A 12696-nucleotide genomic window follows, 5' to 3' on the forward strand; every position below is an offset into this window, starting at 1 on the left:
TAAATATATTTCTAATATTAATAAAATAACAAACTCTTTATTATCCTTCTGCTTATAACTTGATGTCTTAACATCAAAATAATATTTCTTTCTAATAAAATTATACATAGTATTTATATGTAACGAAGTTTTCATGTGCGTCAGCCTAGTAATGAGACTAGGCATGAGTGTAGATGTTTCTATGTTCTTATTTTGGATTCTGGGAGGGTTGTTATTTTTGGGGCCGCAGAGTAATAAATAATTTACAAGGTAATGACTTCCCTGGCTCCCCGGTAACCAAGCTTAAAATTGGAAACGATTCCTCTGGTCTGGCTTTATAAAACTTTGGGTATGCTGAGGAAAATGTCAGTTTTCTGTCTGAGTGTCTGTATGTGTTTATCCAGAAATCTTAATGACATGTTTCTGATATGATGTGTTACGAAAGTTGTCATACAATTAATCAGAAATAAAATGAGAAAGGTCTATGCAAAGATGCTAGCAGGATGCAGACAGAAGGCTGAACCTTCCCAGCCAGCTGTGCTCAGAGGGGCTCTCCCTGCTGGAGGAATTCCTGTGTCTTCTGGAGTGGACTTGTCTTTACTGTCAGGTCCCCCTCTTGCTGCTGGGACTCAGCCAACAGCTTTGGGGCAGGGAGTCTGGAAAGAGGAGGGCGAAGCACAAGGACAAACCCAAGGAGCATTTTCCTTCACCTTTGTTTATGGAGTAAGCACATCTGTTGGAAAACCCAGCTCCGGGCTGGTGAAAACTAATGTTGCAGACTCCAGAAAGGGAAGTTATTGAGGTTTCCATTCAGAAAGGCATGTAAACACGTGCCATATTTTGTGTTCATGAGTCTGTAGGACAGCTTTCTGTACTTACAGTGAGGCATGTATTTTATGTACTTTTCTGGTCCAGTCTCAGAATTTCGTTTCCCTGGATACTTATTCACAACAGGGCAATTGTCACCTACCCCTGAATTTGACGGTCAAACTGTAGGAACTTCTCATTTGGTATTTGTCTATATTTGGAAAAGCAGAGCTTAGAACTAAAATAAGTGCCTTTTCAGAACACATATTCTTGTGGGCAGGGGGCAATAGAATTTAGTTGGTATGTAGGAAGTGACTCATCTAACTCATTATTCAGTATCTAATGGTCAAAAAAACTGCAGCTACTCATTCTATAGTGGGAATCAACCTGAGCCAGCAGGTGATGGAGTGTGGTGGTAAACATATGCAAGAGTTACAAATATAACATTCGACATTTAACATTCATATTCATGAACAATGTTATTTATAACTAGTTGCCTGCTTGAAATTAAGAAAATAAATGCCTCAGTTCATGCTGTCTTAAGAGGTTTCTTTCAGCCTTCTGCGTATAAGACCATCCCTCTTTCGGCCACAAGTTCCTTCCCAAATCTCACCAATTTCCTTATTACTTGGTTCAGAAGACTACTTGGATCTGGAGCTGCTGGGAGAGCTCCTCCCAGAGGAGAAGCCCAAAGACCACAGTGTGAGAACACTATAATTTTTTCTAAGTTATCCCCATGACTTAGTCATTGCTTAGTAAATATTGATATACATATAACATGAATAGGAATACAGAACGTTAATGTTCTTAAAGCTAATGCCCTTGATTGTGGCATAGTGATAGCGAGGAGTTGGGACACGATTACAGTAATGAACGCATCCTCTTAAGATAATATACAAAAGATACAAAAGGTCTAGACAGCCAGCTGTTTATACAACATGACCTGTACCAGTGGTGTAGGGATTACACCAACTATCTTTTGGCCCAGAGACTGTGGAAGGGAATCCAAACCTTTACAGGTTATCTGAAAAGGGCCTGCTTATATTTTTACCTGTATTTATTCTATTAGAACATGCAAGCCCTGAAAAACATGGCAAAATAAGAAGTTTTTCTTTGCATTTGTAACATGGACATGACCCAGCACTAAACATACTGTAGAAGTAGCAGCTACACAGATACAACATTGAAGCTTTGTGCTTAATATACTCCTTTATCTTCTAAGCATGGCAAAGTCCTCAGCAGCTGGGGTAATCCAAAAGAAATGGTAACGTACATCACCCATGAGGTATGGTCTAACTTGTGCATCCAATTTTCCAGTGTAAAAAAAGGGCACTCCCTTTTATCCCTCTTCACAAACATAGGATCCCATGTGCAGTACCTCACCTTAGCCATCCTCGTACCAGTTGAAATGTTTTGTCACGTGCACACCTGCACCTACTCATACTCCTCACGTACCCAGCCAAATACGCTGCAACTCTGTGTTCCAGTTCCATGAATGCCATTTAGGTCGCTCTCATGCAGCAGAGGAACAAAACGGATGGAAGCTCTTTGCAAACGTGAGGCCTCTCTCTGGTCTCCATTTCACTTGGACTTCAGCATTTCACCACGGAAGATATGCATCTGCAGGTGATCAGAATCCAACTCTTTCTGCAAGGCTGGGATTGATTTCGTGCTTGCCAGTAAGCCTACTCGATTCACTTATGCTTGGTTTTCCTGCTTTATGTATCCCCTGTTCTCTTGCTCATCTTTGTGCAATGTATCCAGCATGAATCCTGTCGAGGAAGGGAACTGGCCTTCACGCTGAACAGTGGGAGAATGGTAAGGGAAAAGTAGCGTTAGTTTAGGACAAACACATCCTTTCGACTCTTTGAACAATACTCTAGCAATGCAAAGCCAAATAATTTCCAGATCAACAAGAAGCGCCCTTCCATCAGTGCTTCACCATATTTTTTTTGCCTTTTTCTGCCATGGTGCAGCATAATAGAAGGAAGACATTTCACTTACAGCTGGCCTCTGCTGTGAAACAGGGATCCACTTTTCACTCTCCTAAGCCTGGGGTCAGTAGCTGGAGACTTGAGTTCAGTGATACAATACATTTACCTGTATAACGTAACTGTGGACCAAGGTTTTCATTATTGATGCCATTCAGGGATGATGTTCAGCTACCCCTCTACCCAGGCAAAATTTGGGTACTGGGTCATTTGGACATAGAATGCAAGGTAGGAAGATGAAATGCTGCGGTCTGCGCCGTTAGCTAGAGCATGCCTTAATTGTATTATATACTAAGAAGGTTTTCTTGATAGTCTAGGTACAATGCACAGTGCAGGCTTGACAGTATGGAATTACTGCAAGGAGGCTACCATGAATCAGGAAAGCTACAGTACAGGCAGCATGGTTGGGAAAAAGCGTAGAGAAAATTGAGAAATTTTTTTTTTTTTTTTGACATTGTCAGTGCATTTTTATATTGAACAACTCTAAAAGGGCTCTGTTTTTCAGTAGGCATAGCTAAGGATGGGCTGCCTTCTGTATCCTGGAGTCTCTGGGTGCTGCCCGTGGTTTGTAGTCTTCTCCGGATCCAAAATCTACCGTGTCATGATAGTTTGTAAATTCCTGAGGTAATGGAAACTCCTCTGTTGATGAATGAGTCCTGTGTCCAAACACTCTCTCTTGCAGCTCAGCGATGTCGTTTCTGATGTCTGCCATCATCAGCAATAGGAAATCAAATGAACCTGGTGGGCCCTGCAGTCACAAGGCATGGTCATTAATACTAATCCACTTCACTCTTACAGTTTTCCATCAGGTTGATATAATTACTCATGCAGGGGTAACTCAGTAAAACACTGCTTCATATCAATTTCCAAAAGTTAACGGTCTCATTTTGAATCAACCTGCTCAGGAAGCAATTTTTAAAAGAAGGCAAATGTTTTTGCAGACAGAGCCTATGTTTACAAGATGCTCAGCCCTTTTGTTACTTAACAATTCCTTTGCTCTATTTGCTTCCTAAGAGTATCTTCACACCTCATGGGAACAGAGGAGATAAATCTTGGTTCCCTGTGTTCCTTCTTATTAAACTGGTAGAAATTACATTCTTAGAATGACTAATTAATCAATAATTATTTTTTATTTAAAAAAATTTATCAAAAATCCCAATATTTGGAAGGTATCTTTTCAATATGGTAGTGCTGCTGCTGTCCATCACTTACTAAATATATTGGTTATTATAATGCAGAGAGTATTCATCTGGTTTTATGTGATTTTAGAAAATAATAATTTCTTTTCAGCTGACGTCACACTGTTCAATACTGAGGACACCCTACTGGACACACTCTTAAAAATCCATTCCACCAATGAGAAAACACCATAAGAAATAAATTTTTAAACAATTTCACCTGAAAACAGATTGTAAATACTCATCCTCCTCCTGATGACTTGCTCAAAGGCTATAGCTTCCCAAATCCCAGAGAGAGACGAGGGCCAGGATTTTAAAGGGTTCCAGGGATCCAACTCCCCTTAGGAGCGGTGGCTGAACTGTACTAACTAGCACGCTGCATGGGATCTCATGCTGCTGCCTTCTGAGGATGTCCCACCGCCGTTGTAGGGCAGAGGTGCACTGACTGCCTTCAGTGTCACGCTCAGCAAGGGAGGAGGTGTGTAGGCAAAAACACTTGGACGAAAACACGTAATTACTTTCCTTCCAATAATATTTTCTGTGCATGTAAAGTATCTTTCACTGTGCTCCTGACACAGGAGAGGGTTTTTTTTTTCCTTTTGGCTGACCTGTTAGTAGTCAACATCACTCTGTTGTGGAAATTCCTCCTGTGAGCAATACTTACAGGTATCCCCTTTGGTCCTGGTGCACCTCGCTCCCCCTGTAATCGATAGCACCTTAGTTAGTTTGCTGTGACTAAAGGAAATGAAAAAAAAACACAGTTTGCCTCTGCAGACTCCCTCACTTACTGTCACCGGATCAAGAATCATCAGCTTATGCTTGCTTGGAAAAAGAAAAGAAAGTGAAGGAGGAACACAAGGAAATTGCCGCTGATTCTAGTGGGAGCAGAGTTGGGCACTTCTGATATTTCTCCTAGACAGTAAGAAGCAAACCAGTTAACAGGAGAAATTCACAAAAGAGCAGTCTAATGAGATGGGCTAAAGCATCAACATTTCTTCATGCCAAAAGGGCTGCAGAGAAAGGAAAGGAGGCTGCTTGACAGATAGCCTGGCAGGGCTATTTGCAAGACTTAAGGAATGGCAAGCACAAAACAGCAGAAGGAAGACACGAAGGGATAGGACAACAGGACGTTTTCAGCTTAGCGAAGGAAATAAGATGGTAAAAGGGTGTGACTGCAAGTGTGTAGAGGGTCTCTCTAGGAAGCCTGCACTTCATATATGCATGTGCCCACATTATGGAAAACAGCACCTCTCCTCACCTTGCTACCATCTCTCCCCGGGGCTCCGGGTGGGCCCTGCAAGAGAAAAGAAAGTGTTCACAAGGACGTGAGAGGTTGTGGAGCCAAGACCAATTATGCAATGCATGATGGGAGGTGAGAATACTGACCACGGGGCCCCGTCTGCCCTGCTTTATATGTGATATGTCTGGAGATGGGCCCATAGGTCCCATTGATCCACGAGGGCCTGGCTGTCCAGGAGGTCCAGGTGACCCGGGAACTCCTTGACTCCCTTTTGGTCCTGGAGCCCCTGCAATTGACAGCAAAGGTTACCTGCCAAGGAGAGCTTTCAGGACACTTCATCAGTGCAAGCAGTGGGGACCGACCATTTTTTGAACCACCCAATGGGCTGGTTGCCTTAACACACCCAAATCCACAACAACACAACGAACACAGCAGTCCTCTAAGACAACATTACTCCTTGTCACAGTGACTATAAGAGATCTTCACAAAACAATTAGACCTTGTGTATACAAAGAAGCCAAGACTGCCACTGCCTGGTGGTTAGGGACACAGACTGGGAATGAAAACAAAAGCAGAAATGCCTCATTTTCACACAAAGACGAAAAGAACAAGTCACATCTGAGGAACATCTCATAAAAATAAAGCCTCAGAAAACTCATGGGAATGTTGGGTTGGAGGCCTCTACATGACTGGCACAGAAGCAAGCCCTTTTCAGTGGTGGGTTGCACCTCTCTTTTGCCCAGTATGGTAGCCAAGGTGTTCAGGGCAAAAAAGGCTCTGTTATTCCATTTTACTTTATGTCCTTTTCAGCTTCTGTTAGTTCAGCAGAGAATGTTAGTTTTTAGGATGCACACAGGCAACAAAGCATATATTTAGCCCAAGAGAAACACTATGAAAAGCAAAACAGAAAATCAGGCACCTGAAACCACAGTTGCACAAAATAAAGGCCATTAAAGCGTCACTAGCTGAATTGCTTTAGAATTAGAGGGGAAAACACTTTTCTACATACTGAAGGCATGTGAAAGACATAGAAAAAGAAAGGCAGAGAGTAAAAAGGATTCAGCAGGACAGAACATGTACAGTTAGGGTTTTCAAAAGGAGTAAAATCGAGTTCAGTGGTGAACCTCTCGGACTCCTCCTGAAGACCCAGCCGCACGGCTGCTAACGGCAGGGCGGCGGAGGCGGTGAGGAGGGATGGTTTTCAAGCGGAACAGACAATTCTACAGTACCTTGGACAGCTCAGTCATGGGGAAACCAGATGGAAGACCTGCAGAGCCAGGCCTACGTTAGAGAGATTGCAAGGCGACGCACTGCACAGTTCAGAGTCTGACGCAGAGTCTCTAACCCCATTGTCCTTGCACTTATGATATACTGAAGACTGAAGATACTCATCCTCCAAGAAAATGAGATAAAGACTCAAAAACCAAAGCAAGACCGCAAAAGTGGGGATAAATGGGGGGAGGCAGTTCAGTAGGGAGTAAATCAAAACTCATAAGGAATATCTGCCAGTCCTCTGCAAGAATCTTCCTGAAACCCAGCATAATGGTAAAATTCCTTGGATTTATCGCTAACCCAAAATTAGATCTGCATTCAACAGCGTTTGCAAAATTTTTAGCGTCACTGGCTGCAGGTTGCAAGGTGTCTGGCTTAAGTTAAGAGCTCTAGCAACTCTCTGCTTTTCTCATTGTTTCAACCTATACCTTAGCAAAGAAGGTGTGAGTGGAGTTTTACTTTTCTTTTCAGATTCCTTTGAATCTGGAACACACATAAAATGAACAAACGAATCCTTGCAAAACCAGATGAGGAAAAATAAAACAGTTGGCACAAACCCCCTTAAACTGAAAGCACATTTTCTGCTCTAGTAATGACAGTGAGCTAAAGCAATAGGTATTCCTGAAATGAAATGGAGAGTGTTTTAAGACAGAGTTAAAATACAGGAAATGACAACTGAAGCAGGTGAGATATCCCAGGGAGAGGCAGAAATTTAACACACACAGGACAAACACAGCTTGCACGCCAAGAAACACGTGCAGACTGAGACACAAGGGATGACGTTAGACAGTTGGCAGAGGCTGACCATAATGACCAGAAAGTTTTTCTTTTTAAATTTAGCACAAACACAAACACAATAATAACAACAATCAAAATATGAAACACACAAAATACTATTACAGAGTAATATTATATCTGAGTACAGAGTAATATTAATCTTCAATAAAGATTGAAGCTTATAATTTTTATTGATGGCACTATTGCACATTCACATCCCTCTGGTCTGTATCTTACCTGGAGGGCCTTGTTGGCCAGGCTGGCCTGGGGGGCCAGGGATATATGCATTAGATGCAAGCACTTTTTCACCAGTGATTTGCTTGCTAAGATCAGCAGCATTATTTGGTAGCAAAGCAACCTGCCAAAACCAAAAATCACTGTAAGCTTTTCATTGTTCAGCTGAATAAATTACATTCTTGGTTAAGCTTTCATGTGGACAAACAGCATATTTAAATATTTCATTGAAATCATCAGAGAAAAATGTGACTGCATTGAAGCCTATGACAGCAGTCACTCCTAAGCTGGCCAACTTGATTTTTTTCAAGTACGGACATGAAGATTTCTTGAAGCTGCTGCCATATTTTGTGGTCCCAAGGAAAACTGGCTCCCTGACCCTGCAATGGGGCCTCCTTACAGGTAGTTGGAACCAGCTGGAAGGATGCCTGGGGACTCTTACTCTCACCTGTACATCTTTCTGACCGACCACCTTGCAGAAATCTGATCAGAAAACACTATCATGGAGAGTAACAGTCTACAATGCCTTTCCACAGGATGTTTTGGGTGACCCATGGAGACAAGTCAGGTTTTGCAGAAATGGTACTCTCCTCTGTCTTCCACACACACAGGGCGGGGTGTGTGTGTGCGGGGTGGGTGTGTGTATAGCATGAGCTCTGGGTAGGGGATCCTAGAGATGATCCACACTTCAGGTATCATATAGCCAGGAGGTTACCCAGGCGTGAAGGATACCACATGAAAAACATAGCACCATTCGATTTTAAGGCCCTTATTCATTCTGGTACTTTCCTTTCCCTGGAACCAGCATCCTGATGTTTCCTGTGAGGTTGTACACCTTTCAAGTCACCATGGAAATACTGCAAGCCAATCCAAATGGAAGGTAGGAGAAATTCAGCAGATATACAGCAACAAGTTGTCAAAAACTTAAGTCTCATAACTGCTTGGATCTTCTCAGGAAACCTCTTTTTCCTTATTTGAATTTTCCTCTATTCATTTACTGCCCTTTCTCAGGACAACATTTGCTCAGATATTTAAGTTCTCAATTGATGCACAGAACAGTTCCAAAGGAAGCAAAAGTGAGAAAAAAATACTTAGAAATGCTGAGACAGTTCCTGGTGGCATTTCCAAACCACCAGTTTGATTTTTCAGGCTGGAATTCAAAGTGTGATGACAGGAATACAAGGATTTATTGGCCATTTATGACTCAGGTTTCGGAGGGCACTGCGGTTCCAAGGACAAGATGACTGCACTAAAGGCAAATTAAGTGACATGATGTAAGCCTTACAAGAATTTGGTAGATTCACTCCACCCCCACACAAATCAGTGGCTGGATGGCGTCAGCACTTCACAGAAACCCCACAGGGTGTTTCTTATGTGCTTACTCCTATGAATCTGCTCACACACAAAACGGGGATCCAGCATGCCTCCTGCTCTGGGGTGGGCTGTCATCTTTCGTTTTCCAAAGAAAAACATCTTCTTTCTTTACCAGTGACCCTGCAGCTTTCTCAGCCAACATCCCAGCCATTGCAGCACAGATCAAAGCGTGGAACTGCTGAAGATAAAGGGCTACTCCATGGGTCACAGCACCTTTTACACCTGGGGCTGAAGAGGAAAATTCAGTAGCTGGGGGGGGCGGGTCTCATAGCCTCATTGGCCAGGGACCAGCACAAGGAGGTCCACTGGCCAGCTCTGGTCAACACACTGCAAAGTTTTGTTTCCCAGAGGTGCATCCACCCTGTCCAGAGCAGGATTCTGGCTGGATATGAATGGAAGGTTACAAGGACCATCATGCTGCAAAACTTCCATTATGTGACACAAATTAACCAAGGTCTCTGCAATGTCAACGCTGCCATGCTAAAACCAAGACACAGAGTTAAATCCTGTGACTACCTGACAGCATTATATTTTTTGGGCAGTTCTTGTGAGAACATTTTCAGTGTCATCAATGAGTGTTTCTCTTTATGGGTGGCCACAGTTAAGTGATGGATTAATTTATGTCCTCTTTAGAGCTTGTACTTAAATTTCTGACCAGATCCTATTTTGGGGGTCTATTGCTATCCCAGCTGATAAATAGACGTCACTTAGTATAAAGTCCCTGCAATGAGTACTCTTCAGGTTATATTGCAAATGGCCAGGCTGGAGTAAAGCAGTGTGTTTAGTGGCGAAGACTCATCATGAAGAAGATTTGGAAGTATATTCTTTTCTGTTGCTTAAATATTGACTTGTTCCTGCCAGCAAGGATGTTTTAACAACTTAGTAAGTTGAAAAAAAAAATCACATAGCTGCTGTGAAAGTATCTACACATGCTTCCCCACTGAGTCAGCTGGACTTGAAGCATACACTAGGAGTGCCAAAATACCCAGGCTCTGGTCTAGCTCAGTGCTCTTCAATATCTTCTGGCCAGAAAACGGTTGTTACATACGCTGGGGCCAAACCACATGTTTTTGATGTTGACTCACATCTTCTTAGGGATTGGCTATACTCACTGGCCTAATTTCTATTTCACCTTTTAACTGAACCAGGATCCTGGTCCAGCATGACCTTAGCTTTCTTCATCCACAGCACCAAATCTTAATGGCCCTTGGAAAATATTTTTTTTCCCTTTGCATGCAAATATTAGCAAGGGTAAATTTTCAAGAAAGACAGTACTAGAAACAAGACTCCCATATGTCGTGTTGCATGCTGCATCTGGAGTTTTGGGTAGTTTCTAGGAGATTTGTGGTTTAGCTGAGTTTGACAGTGCCTACAGGAGTGATGTGAAACATGGCTTTCTAATATGTTTAAACAAATCTGTGCAGTAGGATCCAGCCATACCCCAACTCCAAGTGTTGAACTGCTTACTTGATTTTTTTAAATTGTTGGCTGTGTGTCAGATATCTTTCCCCTAGTTTTCCAGCTTTCTGCTCTTCTTCCTTCCAGCAAGGTCGGAGATCAACCTAGGACTGCTCACAGCCCCCTAGCATACTGGGATAGTGCATCCCACTGGATGACCATGTAAGGTGACTTTCTGTTCCTGACCACAGAACTACTCTGTCCTGGATCTGGAATGGATGTTGCAATCCTCCAAAAAGGTAATGGTGCCATCACCAGAGGTAGCAGGACTCTCCTAAGGAGACACAAAACCACATCTCCCTCTTCCAGAAGCATACTCCAATTCCCAGCTGTAGGGTTTGCTGGATTGGATCCTTCACAGGCTCTTCTGATACATAATTCTGCATAAAGTTAATAAAATCTGAAAGCCTTAACCACAAAACTGAAGACTCATTCCCATAAACTGTCTCTCTGGCAGACAGAAACGAGTTTTTCTGTGCAAAACAGGACAACTTTGAACGCAGATATTGAGAGATGTCCTCCCTAGAAGAACTTGGCCATGGGGAGCGGCTGGTGAAGCACGAAGGTTCATGTCTCCCTGGGCAGAGAAGCGGCATGAGGCCAGATCTCCTCTCAGCATGGACAAAAGCTCTCCTCTCTGTGGGGCAGAAAATGCTGAGGGTATCATGGGACCATCTCTTCCAGCTCCGTCTGTGTGAGGCACAACCCAGTGGGCTCCCTCTGAGGATGCCAAATAGATCACATCCCCCTGGGAAGATACCTGGAGAAAATGTAGGCTGTAGACCATGACAGGACTTAGCTATGAGGCAAGACTGAGCTGCTCAGTTTGGCTTCTGAACAACAAGTGCCCACAGTGACAGGTATCAATGGTGTTACTTTTCCACGAGTGAGTTTTGAACACAGGCACCTCACAGTGGAAGTTAGACACAAAAAACTTTCCATTAATTAAGGCCATTGGTTTCCATCAATTCTTGCAGCAAACAACTTGGCCAGGAGTCTGACCCCAGATTCCTCCCTAGGGGTCAGTGCGAGCCTGCTGAGCATCATGGACTGCAGCTGGACAAACAGCCATTCAAAAGCACAGATCCTTTTTTAACCTGTTTGCTACCATTTGTTTGAAAATCACAATTTCCGTCACACATGAAATTCTGTCACTTCCACATTTACCTTCATACTGATTCAGAAGGAAAACATGGTATTATGAGATTTTTGTCATAAACAGTATCTCAAACTTCACTGTATTTCATTCTAGTAAAACAGATTTCTTTTTTCCTAATACAAATTACATTGAATTAATTACCTTGAATTACATTAAAGGCAATGAGTGAATATACCAAATTGTGTTTTGACACAATGAAATTAAATTAACACCCTGGGTGAAATAATTACAGCCTGTCAACATGCATTGCTGAGAATATTCCTGCAGAACATTTCCATTTCAGAGAACTGGAATGTTTGAAGGAGATGTCACCAGAAAATGCATTACACCTGCACCCCTGCACTTGGCTCTCCAAATCCTGAGCTGGGTCTCTGGGTTGTTTCAATCCTACCCGAGTGCAAAAGGAGGCCACTTTTAGCAGAAATTAAAGTTAAAGGCCAGGGGAAGTTTTGAAGTGCATTATTTTCTACTTGTAAGGACACAGGTGAAAACAAAAAAGGTTGGGGCTGAGGGGTTTTTCTTTTTAAAAAAAATCAAAGCTAATGTATCTTCTAGTGATATTTTTGTTGAGCCACACACCTCCTATTTGGCAAGAATCCTGTATCAGCACCCTATTAATGCAAAATCATGTTCTCCCACATTCCCGCATCTGCAGAATGTCTTGCACTTGCATACACTAAAGGTGGATCGAGTCCAAAATCCTGTGCATTCAGAATGAATGAAAAGCTGAGGCCAGCGCTGATATTGCCAAGAAACCTGGGCTCAGACTGGGATGGGTGTCTGCCAGACTCTGCTACCAAGAGCTTGGTTAGCAATCTGCTTACAAGCAACACAGAAGCATAAGGAAGAGATGCCATTCCTACATGATTTTAAAAAACGTTCCATCATCTTTATGGGCACAAGAGCCACATGGCAGTGACAGCTCCAAACACTTACATTTAACCTCAGTTGTCATAAAACATGCAGGTCTGGTAAAGACATGACTGATCAGTGTTCATACCTTTTGCTTCAGTTGTAAAACCGTCTGCTTTATTTGATGAAATTCCTTACAAGAGGCACAGCATGTCCCTGATTTCGCCACGTTTTCAGATTTCTCAGGAAGCCCAGCTGAAAGAAAGCAGTTTCCAATATAAATGTAAAGATCCAAAGCAAAGAAATTGATAAAATGGTTGCAAAAGCAACTTGAAGGTTGTTACGTTTCCCCAGACTGTGAAAAGAAGAATCTTG

The 12696-nt window shown here is 42.6% G+C and overlaps 1 protein-coding gene across 1 annotated transcript in view; it reads right to left on the reverse strand.

Annotated features, from left to right (window-relative positions):
* Positions 1-3252: 3252 nt before the first annotated feature.
* CCBE1 (collagen and calcium binding EGF domains 1) overlaps positions 3253-12696 on the reverse strand; it is a gene marked incomplete at its 5' end in the record, with an annotated part of 96408 nt that continues 86964 nt past the window's right edge. Inside the window, 6 exons of the mRNA XM_082336810.1 lie at positions 3253-3525; positions 4620-4655; positions 5214-5249; positions 5342-5481; positions 7482-7602; positions 12470-12576. Coding sequence (XP_082192936.1) covers positions 3292-3525; positions 4620-4655; positions 5214-5249; positions 5342-5481; positions 7482-7602; positions 12470-12576 — 674 coding nt within the window. The 3' untranslated portion in view covers positions 3253-3291. The remainder of the gene's footprint in view (positions 3526-4619; positions 4656-5213; positions 5250-5341; positions 5482-7481; positions 7603-12469; positions 12577-12696) is intronic.

This window comes from Platalea leucorodia (assembly GCF_965183815.1).
Source record: "Platalea leucorodia genome assembly, chromosome: Z".
In the NCBI taxonomy this organism is placed as follows: Eukaryota; Metazoa; Chordata; class Aves; order Pelecaniformes; family Threskiornithidae; genus Platalea; species Platalea leucorodia.